Source organism: Scyliorhinus torazame, chromosome 21 (assembly GCF_047496885.1).
Source record: "Scyliorhinus torazame isolate Kashiwa2021f chromosome 21, sScyTor2.1, whole genome shotgun sequence".
In the NCBI taxonomy this organism is placed as follows: domain Eukaryota; kingdom Metazoa; phylum Chordata; class Chondrichthyes; order Carcharhiniformes; family Scyliorhinidae; genus Scyliorhinus; species Scyliorhinus torazame.
In genome coordinates, this window is record NC_092727.1 from 55,608,974 (window position 1) to 55,623,536 (window position 14,563).

The 14,563-nt window shown below is 54.7% G+C and overlaps 1 protein-coding gene across 2 annotated transcripts in view; it reads left to right on the forward strand.

The window, feature by feature from the left end:
- The first annotated feature begins 894 nt into the window (after positions 1 to 894).
- The window catches only part of kirrel3a (kirre like nephrin family adhesion molecule 3a), a 1,049,271-nt gene continuing 1,035,602 nt past the window's right edge, over positions 895 to 14,563 (forward strand). Inside the window, exon 1 of one of the 2 annotated variants that reach the window (XM_072486819.1) lies at positions 895 to 1,252. In XM_072486819.1, coding sequence (XP_072342920.1) covers positions 1,207 to 1,252 — 46 coding nt within the window. In that variant the 5' untranslated portion in view covers positions 895 to 1,206. The remainder of the gene's footprint in view (positions 1,253 to 14,563) is intronic. The other variant, XM_072486820.1, reaches the window with a different exon arrangement.

Genomic DNA, 14,563 nt, shown 5'->3' on the forward strand with positions numbered 1-14,563 from the left:
ATACCTAATGCCTTCCATACCAGGCAACATCCTGGTAAATCTCTTCTGCACCCTCTCTAAAGCCTCCACATCCTTCTGGTCCTGTGGCGACCAGAATTGAAGACTATACTCCAAGTGTGGCCTAACTAAGGTTCTATACAGATGCAACATGACTTGCCACTTTTTATACTCAATGCCCCATCCAATGAAGGCAAGCATGCCGTATGCCTTCTTGACTACCTTCTCCACCTGTGTTGCCCCTTTCAGTGACCTGTGGACCTGGGTAGACATATTAGGCTGGATTCTCCATCGGCGGGATCATTCGCTTCTCCGGCAGCGCACTCACTCGCGCGGATTTCCCGATGCCGTGGGTGTGCCCACAATGGGAAACCCCAGTGGCCGACTGCCGGGATGGAGGATCCCGCCTCCGGTGGGGGCACGCCGCACCCGCAAATGGGTGCGACGGGACAGAGAAACCCACCCATTGGGTTTGATGAAGAGTCACCCAGACTCGGAATGTTAGGTCCCTTCCCTCTCCACAGATGCTGCCGGACCTGCTGAGATTGTCCAGTATTTTCTGTTTTTGTTTCAGATTCCAGCATCCACAGTAATTTGCTTTTATTTTAGGTTTTATGGGTTTAGTTTGCTGCTGTAATGGGCATGTGTGTTGAGTTACCCGTGGTGGTGGGCTTGAGATGCTCAGTGTTGAGGTTATTAGGCTGGGTGAGCTCGACTCCCTGGTACTAGTTCTGGTGTGTGTGGGCTTTACCCTGAGGTTCAATAAGTTGTATGTTGCCCTATGTTAGATTAATTCGGTGACCTTGCCAGTTGGGAATGTTCCCCCGTGTTGGGTCGGGCGAGGGGCTGCAGGATTGCCACTGTGCCTGGTGTGTTGTGTAACGGTATGGGTGGAGTGTGGGTGACTGTCCTGCTGTCGGATGCTTCCTGCCTCTGGTTTGAGCGAATGTGCGCTTTGGGGGAAGAGCTCTTGCTGCTGTGGGCGGAGTTGCTGCTGCTGGAGCGCTGGATCTGAATGACTCTTGACTTGAGGAGATGTTGAACGGCGGCAACATCGGAGACAGGCGCAGGACAGCGGCGAGTGAACAGTAACCGGAGACGAGCAAACACTGAGACACTCCGGAGAGAGCGAAGGGAACGCTCGGGCAGTCTAGCCCAGACAGCTCTCTGCAAAGATCAGCGAAGCGAGGACACTCTGCAGCCCCGGGAATGAGCCCCGTCCTCCCGCTGTTAATCGCCCTGCTCCTCCGGGGAGGTAAGAGTCTGGGATTTGATTTAATATTTTCTATTTGTGCTCCAATATGTTCGATGCAATGCCGTTTGCTGCTGTTATTAGCGAGGTTTGCTTTTGCTGGGGTTGATGTGAGTGGGGACTGGTGTGGGTGGGGGTTCTTGTTGTGGACAATGTTCTGTTGCCCAACCTGTCGGGGGGGCTCTTGATATGGTGCCTCGTGGATGGGTATTTTGACGAGAAGGTGTGAGTTCATATGTTGCCAAGACATCTGCCCACAGGTAGGGTATTAACCTTACATTGTGCCCACAGGTAGGGTATTAACCTCACATTGTGCCCACAGGTAGGATATTAACCTCACATTGTGCCCACAGGTACAGTATTAACCTTACATTGTCCCACGGGTAAGGTATTATCCTTAGATTGAAATGAAATGGAAATCTCTTATTGTCACAAGCAGGCTTCAAATGAAGTTACTGTGAAAAGCCCCTAGTCGCCCCATTCCAGCGCCTGTTCGGGGAGGCTGTTACGGGAATTGAACCGTGCTGCTGGCCTTCCTTGGTCTGCTTTCAAAGCCAGCGATTTAGCCCTGTGCTAAACAGCCCCGAAACAGCCCATTGTCCCACAGGTAGGGTATTATTAACCTTACATTGTCCCACAGGTAGGGTATTAACCTTACATTGTCCCACAGGTAGGATATTAGCCTTACATTGTCGCCAGAGGTAGGGTATTAATTTCACATTGTCCCCAGAAGTAGGGTATTAATTTCACATTGTATCCCCACAAGTAGGGTATTAATCTCACATTGTGTTCCCACAGATAGGCTATTAACCTCACATTTTCCCTACAGGTAAGGTATAAACCTCACATTGTGCCCATAGGAAGGGCACTAACATCATATTGTGTCCCCACAGGTAGGGTGTTAATCTCACATTGTGTCCCCACAAGTAGGATATTAACCTCACATTGTCCCACAGGTAGGGTATTAGTCTCACATTGTGTCCCCACAGGTAGGATATTAACCTCACATTTTCCCACAGGTAGGGTATTAACCTCACATGGTGTGCCCACAGGTAGGGTATTAACCTCACATTTTCCCACAGGTAGGGTATTAACCTCACATTGTCCCACAGGTAGGGTATTAGTCTCACATTGTGTCCCCACAGGTAGGATATTAACCTCTCATTTTCCCACAGGTAGGGTATTAACCTCACATTGTGTCCCCACAGGTAGGGTATTAACCTCACATTGTCCCACAGGTAGGGTATTAGTCTCACATTGTGTCCCCACAGGTAGGATATTAACCTCACATTTTCCCACAGGTAGGGTATTAACCTCACATTGTCCCACAGGTAGGGTATTAACCTCACATTGTGTCCCCACAGGTAGGGTATTAACCTCACATTTTCCCACAGGTAGGGTATTAACCTTACATTGTGCCCACATATAGGGTATTAACCTCATTATGCCCACAGGTAGGGTATTAACATCACATTATGCCCACAGGTACAGTATTAACCTTACATTGTGCCCACAGGTAGGGTATTAACCTCACATTGTGCCCACAGGTAGGGTATTAATCTCACGTTGTGCCCACAGGTAGGGTATTAATCTCACATTGTGCCCACAGGTAGGGTATTAATCTCACATTGTGCCCACAGGTAGTGTATTAACTTCACATTGTATCCACAGGTAGGGTATTAATCTCACATTGTGCACACAGTTGGATATTCACCTCACAATGTGCCCACAGGTAGGGTATTACCTTCACATTGTGCCCACAGGTAGGGTATTAACCTCACATTGTGCCCACAGGTAGGTATTAACGTTACATTGTGTCCACAGGTAGAGTATTAACCTCACTGGTAGGGTATTGCTCTGTGTGTACCCACCAAACTTGCATTACCCTCTGAAGTGGCCTGGTGACTGCCCAGAATTAGTGAGTAGGGCCTGGGAATGGAATCCAGGGTCTGGGAATGATCTCTGGGGTCTGAAAATGGGATCCAGGGTCTGGGAATAATCTCGGGAGTCTGGTAATGGGTTCCAGGGTCTGGGAATAATATCCGGGTTCCGGGAATAATCTCCGGTATTTGGGAATGATAATCGGGGTCTGGGAGTGATCACGGGGTCGGCGAATGATCTCGAGGGTGTGGGAATGATATGCGAGGTCTGGGAATAATCTCCGGGTCTGGGAATGGGATCTAGGGTCTGCTTATCTGCTCAGACTTTCAGTTCGCTCCTGACCAAGAAAGTTTCCTGTTGCTGCTCACTCTTTGGGATGGGAACTGAGGCGGGCGGATGGACATTGTAAAAGCTGACACTGGACACCTTTCACTGGAAAAGCATTCACTGGAAAAGCTGTCATTGTGCAGGGTGAGAAAAAAGGAGACTAAATGAAATGGCGAGGAGCCGCGGAGTTGGAGTTGGGCTGTGATTTCTGTTGGCGGCTCCTCAGGTCGATTGATGAGAACAGCGAGCGAGAGAGACGGAGCTCTGTGTACCTGGGGGAGAATCCACACCCTCCTCTTAAATCCACTCACTGCCTCGGGACCAACCCCCAAAAGCGGGAAAACCAGCAATTCACCAGCGAATTAGCGACACTGACATCAGTGGACGATGTTTGGAAGCTGACTAATTATTGTCTGTTTCTCACACTCGGCGCGTTTCGCTGTTCTTCAAGCAGCAAAATTCAAGTGTGAAGCGGGTGGAGAATATTCCACGGCGCGGGAGATCAGAGCGGCACTGGGTCAGAGACAGTGCGGCGTTCACTGCTCCGAGGTCCTCAGCTCAGCTTCAGTGTGACTCCACCAACCCCCCAACCGAGGACCAGTCACCCCCCACCCCCTCCCACACACACACACTCTCCCCCCCCCCCCCACACTCACACTCTCCCCTCCCACACACACACACACACACCCCTCTCCCACACACACACACTCTTAATCCCCCCCCCACACACACACTCTCCCCCTTCCCACACACACACACACACACATTGCCCCCTCCCACACACACACACTCTCCCCCCGCCACACACTGCCCCCCCCCGCACACACACACTCTCCCCCCCCACACTCACACTCTCCCCTCCCACACACACACACACACACTCCCCTCTCCCACACACACACACTCTTAATCCCCCCCCCACACACACACACTCTCCCCCTTCCCACACACTGCCCCCCCACACACACACTCTCCCCCCTCCCACACACACACGCACTCTCCCCCCACACACATTCTCTCCCCCTCATACTCATACACTCTCCCCCCACACATACTATCTCCCCCCCCATACACACACACTCCCCCCTCCCACACACACACTCTCTCCCCCCCACACACAGTCTCTCCCCCCACACACACACTCTCCCCCTGCCACACACTGACCCCCCCCACACACACACACACTCCTCCCCCACATCCACACACACACTCTTCCCCCCCACACAAACACTGCCCCCCCACACACACACACTCCGCCCCACACTCGCACACTGCCCCCTGCACACACACTGCCACCCACCCCCCACACACACACTCTCCCCTCACATACACACTGCCCCCTCCCACAAACACACACTCTCTCCCCGCACACAGAAACACACACTCTCCCCCCCACACACACACTGTCCCCCCCTCCCACACCCACACACTGCCCCGCCCCCACACATACACGCTCCCCCTCCCACACACACACGCCCCCCCCACACACACACTCTCCCCCCCCCCGCAACACACACCACACTGCCCCCCCACACACACACACGCTCCCCCCCACACATACACAGCCCCCCCCACATACACACTCTTCCCCCACGCATACATCTCCCCACACACGCACTCTCCCCCCCACACACACACTCTCCCCTCACACACACACTCTTCCACTCCCCCACACACACACTCTCCCCCACCCACACACACTGCCTCCCACTCACACTCTCCACCCCACACACACACATTCTCCCCCACCCACACACTGCCCCCACACACATTCTCTCCTCCCACACACAATCACACATTCACCCCCCCCACCCACACACACACAATCCCCTCACACACACTCTCACACCCCTACACACACAATCTCCCTCTCCCCCCACCCCACACACTCGTCCCACACCCCACACACTCTTTCCCCCCCCCCCACAAGCACACACTCTTCCCCCCCCTCCCCCACACACACTCTCCACCCCCACCCCACCACCAGGTGGAGAAGTTCCGAGAGGTCAGCGAGCCAGTCTGCAGCTGTGGGTGGTGCTGCCGATCGCCAGTTGAGCAGGATTCTCCAGCATGTGATTAGGCCACACAGACTCTCCCCAAACCCCACACCCACACTCTCCCTCTCTCCCTACCCCTCCCACGCTCTCCCTCTTCCCCCCCGCCACCTGAAATATTCCCCCTCTCCACCTCACCCAACACACATTCTCCCTCTCCCCCCACCCCTCACACTAGCCCTCTCCCCCCACCCCACACACTAGCCCTCTCCCCCACCCCACACACTAGCCCTCTCCCCCCACCCCACACACTATCCCTCTCCCCCCCCACCCACACACTAGCCCTCTCCCCCCACCCCACACACTAGCCCTCTCCCCCCACCTCACACACTATCCCCCTCCCCCACCTCACACACTATCCCTCTCCCCCCCCCCACACATTCTTCCTCTCCCACACCCCACACAAAATCCCTCTCCCCCACCTCACACACTATCCCTCACCCTCCCACCCCACACACTATCCCTCACCCCACCCTACACACTATCCCTCTCCCCCCACCTCACACACTATCCCTCTCCCCCCCCCACACATTCTTCCTCTCCCACACCCCACACAAAATCCCTCTCCCCCACCTCACACACTATCCCTCACCCTCCCACCTCATACACTGTCCCTCACCCTCCCACCCCACACACTATCCCTCACCCCACCCTACACACTATCCCTCTCCCCCCACCTCACACACTATCCCTCTCCCCCCACCCCACACACTATCCCTCGCCCCCCCACCCCACACACTATCCCTCGCCCCCCCACCCCACACACTATCCCTCACCCCCACCTCACACACTATCCCTCACCCCCACCCCACACACTATCCATCTCCCCAACCCACACACTATCCCTCTCCCCCCACCCCACACACTATCCCTCATCCCCACACCACACCGTATCCCTCTCCCCCCACCCCACAGACTATCTCTCTCCCCCACCCCACACACTATCCCTCACCCCCACACCACACACTATTCCTCTCCCCCCCACTCCACACACTGTCCCTCACTCCCACCCCACACACTATCCCTCTCCCCCCACCTCACACACTATCCCTCACCCTCACACCCAACACACTATCCCTCACCCCCACCCCACAAACTATCCCTCTCCCCCCACACCACACACTATCCCCCACCCCCACACCCTATCCCTCTCCCCCATCCCACACACTATCCCTCTCCCACGCACCCCACACACTATCCCTCACCACCATTCCACACACTATCCCTCTCCCCCCACCCCATACACTATCCCTCCCCCCCCACACACTATCCCTCTCCCCCCCCCACAGCCCACACACTATCCCTCACCCCCACACCACACACTATCCCTCTCCCCCCACCCCACACACTCTTTCCTTCTCTCCCACCTCACACACTATCCCTCACCTTCCCAATCCACACAGTATCCCTCTCCCCCCACCCCACAAACTATCCCTCTCCCCCCCACAGCCCACACACTATCCCTCTCCCCCCACCTCACACACTCTCCTTCTCCCCCCACCTCACACACTATCCCTCTCCCCCACCTCACACACTATCCCTCTCCCCCACCCCACACACTAACCCTCTCCCCCACCCCACACACTATCCCTCTCCCCCCACCTGACACACTATCCCTCTGCCCCCACCCTACACACTAGCCCTCTCCCCCAACCCCACACACTCACTCTCCCCACACCCCACACACTATACCTCTCCCCCCACCTCACACACTATCCCTCTCCCCCCCTGCCCATACATTCTCCCTCTCCCCCCACCCCACACACTATCCCTCTCCCCCCACGCCACACACTAGCCCTCTCCCCCCACCCCACACCCTATCCCTCTCCCCCACCCCACACACTAGCCCTCTCCCCCCACCTCACACACTATCCCTCTCCCCCCCACCCCACACACTGGCCCTCTCCCCCCCACCCCACACACTCGCCCTCTCCCCCCACGCCACACACTATCCCTCTCCCCCACCTCATGCACTATCCCTCTCCCCCACCTCACACACTATCCCTCTCCCCCCCCACCCCACACATTCTTCCTCTTCCCCCACCCCACACAAAATCCCTCTCCCCCACCCCTCACACTATCCCTCAGCCTACCACCCCACACACTATCCCTCACCCCACCCCACACACTATCCCTCTCCCCCCCACCCCACACACTATCCCTCTCCCCCACCCCACACACTATCCCTCTCCCCCCACCCCACACGCTATCCCTCGCCCCCCCACCCCACACACTATCCCTCGCCCCCCACCCCACACACTATCCCTCACCGCCACCCCACACACTATCCCTCACCCCCACCCCAAACATTATCCATCTCCCCCCACCCCACACACTATCCCTCTCCCCCCACCCCTCAAAATATCCCTCACCCCCACACCACACCGTATCCCTCCACCCACCCCACAGACTATCTCTCTCCCCCACCCCACAGACTATCTCTCTCCCCCCACCCCACACACTATCCCTCACCCCCACACCACACACTATCACTCTCCCCCCCACCCCACAGACTATCCCTCACCCCCACCCCACACACTATCCCTCCCCCCCACCCCACACACTCTCCTTCTCCCCCCACATCACACACTATCCCTCACACCCAACCCACTATCCCTCACCCCCACCCCACAAACTATCCCTCTCCCCCCCACCCCACACACTATACCTCTCCCCCCACCCCACACACTATCCCTCACCCCCACACCACACCCTATCCCTCTCCCCCCACCCCACACACTATCCCTCTCCCCCCACCTCACACACTATCCCTCTTCCCCCCCAGCCCACACCCTATCCCTCTCCCCCACCCCACACACTATCCCTCTCCCCCACTCCCCCCCACCCCCACACTACCCCCTCCCCTACCCCACACACTATCCCTCTCCCCCCCACAGCCCACACACTATCCCTCTCCCCCCACCCCACACACTATCCTTCTCCCCCACCTCACACACTATCCCTCTCCCCCACCCCACACACTAACCCTCTTCCCCCACCCCACACACTATCCCTCTCCCCCCACCTGACACACTATCCCTCTGCCCCCACCCTACACACTAGCCCTCTCCCCCAACCCCACACACTATCCCTCTCGCCCCACCTCACACACTATCACTCTCCCCACACCCCACACACTATACCTCTCCCCCCACCTCACACACTATTCCTCTCCCCACCAGCCCATACATTCTCCCTCTCCCCCCACCCCACACACTGGCCCTCTCCCCCCCACCACACACACTAGCCCTCTCCCCCACCTCATACACTATCCCTCTCCCCCACCTCACACACTATCCCTCTCCCCCCCCACCCCACACATTCTTCCTCTTCCCCCACCCCACACAAAATCCCTCTCCCCCACCCCTTCACACTATCCCTCACCCTCCCACCCCACACACTATCCCTCACCCCACCCCACACACTATGCCTCTCCCCCCACCCCACACACTATCCCTCTCCCCCCACCCCACACACTATCCCTCTCCCCCCACCCCACACACTATCCCTCTCCCCCCACCCCACACAAACTCCTCCCCCACCCCACACACTATCCCTCTCCCTCCCAACCCACACATTCTCCCTCTCCCCCCCCCACCTAACACACTATCCCACTCCCCCGCCCACCACCACACTACCCCTCTCCCCCACACCCCAAATACTATCCCTCACCCCCACCCCACACACTATCCCTCTCCCCCACCCCACACACTATCCCTCTCCCCCCACCTCACACACTATCCCTCACCTCCACCCCACACACTATCCCTCTCTACCCACCTCACACACTATCCCTCTCCCCCCACACCACACACTCTCCTTCTCCCCCCACCTCACACACTATCCCTCTCCCCCCACCTCACACACTATCCCTCTCCCCCACCTCACACACTATCCCTCTCCCCCCACCTCACACACTATCCCTCTCCCCCACCCCACACACTATCCCTCTCCCCCCACCCCACACACTATCCCTCTCCCCCCACCTCACACTATCCCTCTCCCCCCACCCCACACACTATCCCTCTCCCCCCCACCCCACACACTATCCCTCACCCCCACACCACACACTATCCCTCTCCCCCCCACCCCACACACTATCCCTCACCCCCATTCCACACACTATCCCTCTCCCCCACCCCACACACTATCCCTCTCCCACCACCTCACACACTATTCCTCTCCCCCCACACAGCCCACACACTATCCCTCACCCCCACACCACACACTATCCCTCTCCCCCCACCCCACACACTCTTTCCTTCTCCCCCCACCTCACACACTATCGCTCACCCCTATTCCACACACTATCCCTCACCCCCACACCACACACTATCCCTCTCCCACCACCTCACACACTATCCCTCTCCCCCCACAGCCCACACACTATCCCTCACCCCCACACCACACACTATCCCTCTCCCACCACCTCACACACTATTCCTCTCCCCCCACACCCCACACACTATCCCTCTCCCCCCCCCCCCACAGCCCACACACTATCCCTCTCCCCCACCTCACACACTCTCCTTCTCCCCCCACCTCACACACTATCCTTCTCCCCCACCTCACACACTATCCCTCTCCCACCACCTCACACACTATCCCTCTCCCCCACCCCACACACTATCCCTCTCCCCCCACCTGACACACTATCCTTCTGCCCCCACCCTACACACTAGCCCTCTCCCCCCATCTCACACACTATCCCTCTCCCCCACAGCCCATACATTCTCCCTCTCCCCCACCCCACACACTATCCCTCTCCCCCCACCCCACACACTATCCCTCTCCCCACCTAACACACTATCCCACTCCCCCCCACCCCCACACTACCCCTCTCCCCTACCCCACACACTATCCCTCTCCCCCCACCCCACACACTATCCCTCTCCCCACCTCACACACTATCCCTCTCCCCCCCACCCCACACACTATCCCTCTCCCACCCCACACACTATCCCTCTCCCCGACCTCACACACTATCCCTCTCCCCCACCTCACACACTTTCCCTCTCCCCCACCCCACACACTATCCCTCTCCCCCCACCTCACACACTATCCCTCTCCCCCCATGCCACACACTCTCGCTCTCCCCCCAATGCCACACACTCCCTTTCCCTCCACCCCAAACACACTCTCCCTCTCCCCCCACCCCAAACACTATCCCTCTCCCCCACCCCACACACTATCCCTCTCCCCCCACCCCACACACTATCCCTCTCCCCCACCTAACACACTATCCCACTCCCACCCCCACCCCCACACTACCCCTCTCCCCCACCCCACACACTATCCCTCTCCCCCCCACCCCACACACTATCCCTCTCCCACCCCACACACTATCCCTATCCCCAACCTCACACACTATCCCTCTCCCCCCACCCCACACACTATCCCTCTCCCCCCCACCTCACACACTATCCCTCTCCCCACGCCACACACCCTCCCTCTCCCCCCCAATGCCACACCCTCCCTTTCCCCCCCACCTAACACACTATCCCTCTTCCCCCCCACCCCACACACTATCCCTCTTCCCGACTCCACACACTATCCTTCTCCTCCACCCCAAGCACAGTCTCCCTCTCCCCCCACCCCAAACACATGCTCCCTCTCCCCCCAATGTCACTTACTCCCTTTTCCTCCACCCCACACACATTCTCCCTCTCCCCATTCCACACACACACTCCCCCTCTCCCCCACATATTCTCCATCTCCCCACAATCCCACTTGTTCTCCCCCTTTCCCCCCCACACATACTCGATCTACCCCACCCCATATACACTTTCACTCCTCCCCCAAACCCACACACACTCTCCCCATTCCATACAAACACCCCTCTCCGCACCCCTCACATGTTCTCTCCCCTCCCCTACCTCTGACACTCACACACACTCTCCCCCCCCATACACACACAGTCTCCCCTGCCCCACACCTGACCTGCACTGTCTCTCCCACTCCACACACACTGTCTCCCTCTGCTCTGCCCAGCACATACTTCTCCTCCCCCACCCCAAACACACCTTCCCCCTCTCTCACCCCTCACACACAATCTCTCTTCATCCCCATCCCTCGCACACACTCTCCACCCCTATGCACTCCCTCCCCTCATACACACTCCCTCCCCTCAGACACACTCCCTCCCCTCACACACACTCCATCCCCTCATACACACTGCCTCCCCTCACACACTCTCTCTCCACCCCTACACACCCTCCCCACATACACACTCCTTCCCCTCACACACACTCCCTCCCCTCACACACACTCCCTCCCCACATACGCACTCCCTCCCCTCACACACACTCCCTTCCCTCACTCCTTGCAAACACTCTCTTCATCCACACTCCTTGCACACACTCTCCTTCCCTACCCCTTGCACACACTCTCCATTCCTGCCCCTCGCACACACTCGCTCTTCATCCGAACCTCTCGCACACACTTATACTTCCTCTCTTACTCCATGCATACTTTCTCTCTAACACATTCCTCACGCACACTCTCTCTTCCCCCTACTCCCTCACACTCGACATCTCCTGCTACCCCTGCCCCCACCACCAGTGGTGTAGTGGGAAATTAAGAGGTGCAGTAGCTCTCAGAAAATGTGTTGCTCATACCATTTCTGAATACTCTGTTACATTGTTTTCCTATGTATTAATCATTTGAGTCTAGAAACGTCAGTTTAACTATATCTTTTACATGAAAAATATTAGAGCCAGTTGGCATTTTATTTCAACCCATGAATCATTGAATCATTAGTATTTAGCATGACTAGAAATTCATTATGCAACAGTTTAATTATGTAATTCAAGCCTATTAAACACATGAATTATAGAGCTTTACGAACAAGGTATGGAAAAAAATCTAGGTAAATAGAGTTAAGATACAGACCGGCCTTAATGACAGAACAAGTGCAAGTGGCTGAATGGCATCCATGTATTCCTGTGTTCCTATCTAGATATTAATGGATGGACCTCAACATACGTGTGCAAGCATTTATGCATAAAGCGCCTTCTTCAGTCATTTCAAACTATTCCAGATGGCTCAGAAATATTAGTCAGCTAAATTAATGGTTTGGCTCACGTAGTACCTCTCTGATTTTCTACAGTATTTAGGGATAAATGTTATCCAGTCTAGCAACCTGATCAACCTTCAGTGCCTCAAACCAAGCTAAGGCCATTTATGCATTTACATGCAAGGAGTCAATATCAAAAGCATTTATACCAACCAGATATCATTTTCAATAGGGAAACTGAATGCAAAATAGATATATTTATATTTTAGTTGTATCATACTCCTCAATCCGAACCACCATTTTTCAAAGGACCTGTGTGGCTTTTTTGGCCACTACCTGAACTTATAACGCTTTACAAAGGAATGCCACCTAATCGGGTTTTTTTTGCCAATGTATTTTTGACATTCAATTCTGGCTTTAGTTAACTTAAGCTGTATCTCATGTCTATACATGAAATCTTGCCAATGTTTTATATTTTGCAAAAGGTTTATATTTTGCAAACTATTTATGTAAATCACTTTATGTTTCTTCTCTATAACTTATTTCCATCAACCAGCCCACCCCAATCTCCATTTTTGAAACCTTTCTTTATACCTGAAAATTGAACACATTCTTACAGCAGGTACCATGATGTCTGGTGCACTCATTTTCTTAACCAAATAAAACAGGATGATACAATGACTATTGATAGGAATTGGGGAGTTGTTAGGACACGGGTGATGTTTCGAGCAGAAACAATGACGGGAATAGACTCCATCAGATATTTCATACCGGAATTAATTTAAAAAGAGAAGTATGGGAAATAACATGACGTGGATAGTTCTGTCTGAGAGCTGTGCAGTTACAATGATAGATCAAATAGCATCCATCTGTGCTGTGAGGTTCTATGGTTCCCACATGGAAATTGGATACTATCTCAGGGTAAGCTGCTGATTAAATCTGTAACTTCCTGACGTGTTGGGTAAGGAAGAAAATTCTTAACTGCATCCTCAACTATCTTTCCGTGCCATTTATCTATTTAACACACCATAATTTCTGACCAATTATCATTGCTTTATAATATACATAGCTAATTTTAGGTATTGTGTTTATGCGACAAAGAGGATAAATGAAGCAATTGATAAAACATCCGGGGTCTATAGAAACCTCTATATTGTTAGAGAATTTGGCTTTACATGACCAAAGTCATGTATTCTATAATAGGGGCCATTACCTTAGTTCGGTCCTGCTTCCAGTAACACTAAGGAAGAAAGGAAATTAATCGTAAAGCAGAATGTATTGTTCTTTCTGAAGGAATTTGGGTTTAAAGAGGACTGATTTGGTATCACCTGAGTGCCAGGTAGAGGGATGTGCCTGCAGAATGTGCCTCTTTCTCGGTGATGCACTCCTGTATGCTACATCCTACTACCATGTTTCCCCTTGAACACTTCCAGCAGCCAAATGCGTCACAATGCCAATTGGCAGCTCCCTGGGTAGGGGCTATGGTCAGCATCGGCTTAGGCTTGAAGGAACTTGGATACAAATGGGCCTGTGTCCGCACCCGCACTTCTCTCAATCCCACACAATCACTGTTTTCCCACTGGGGGAATGGGGATAATAATAATAATCTTTATTGTCACAAGTAGGCTTACATTAACACTGCAAATAAAGAACAAAGAACAAAGAAATGTACAGCACAGGAACAGGCCCTTCGGCCCTCCAAGCCCGTGCCGACCACACTGCCCGACTAAACTACAATCTTCTACACTTCCTGGGTCCGTATCCTTCTATTCCCATCCTATTCATATATTTGTCAAGATGCCCCTTAAATGTCCCTATCGTCCCTGCTTCCACTACCTCCTCCGGTAGCGAGTTCCAGGTACCCACTACCCTCTGCGTAAAAAAACTTGCCTCGTACATCTACTCTAAACCTTGCCCCTCTCACCTTAAACCTATGCCCCCTAGTAATTGACCCCTCTACCCTGGGGAAAAGCCTCTGACTATCCACTCTGTCTATGCCCCTCATAATTTTGTATACCTCTATCAGATTGGGGTGGG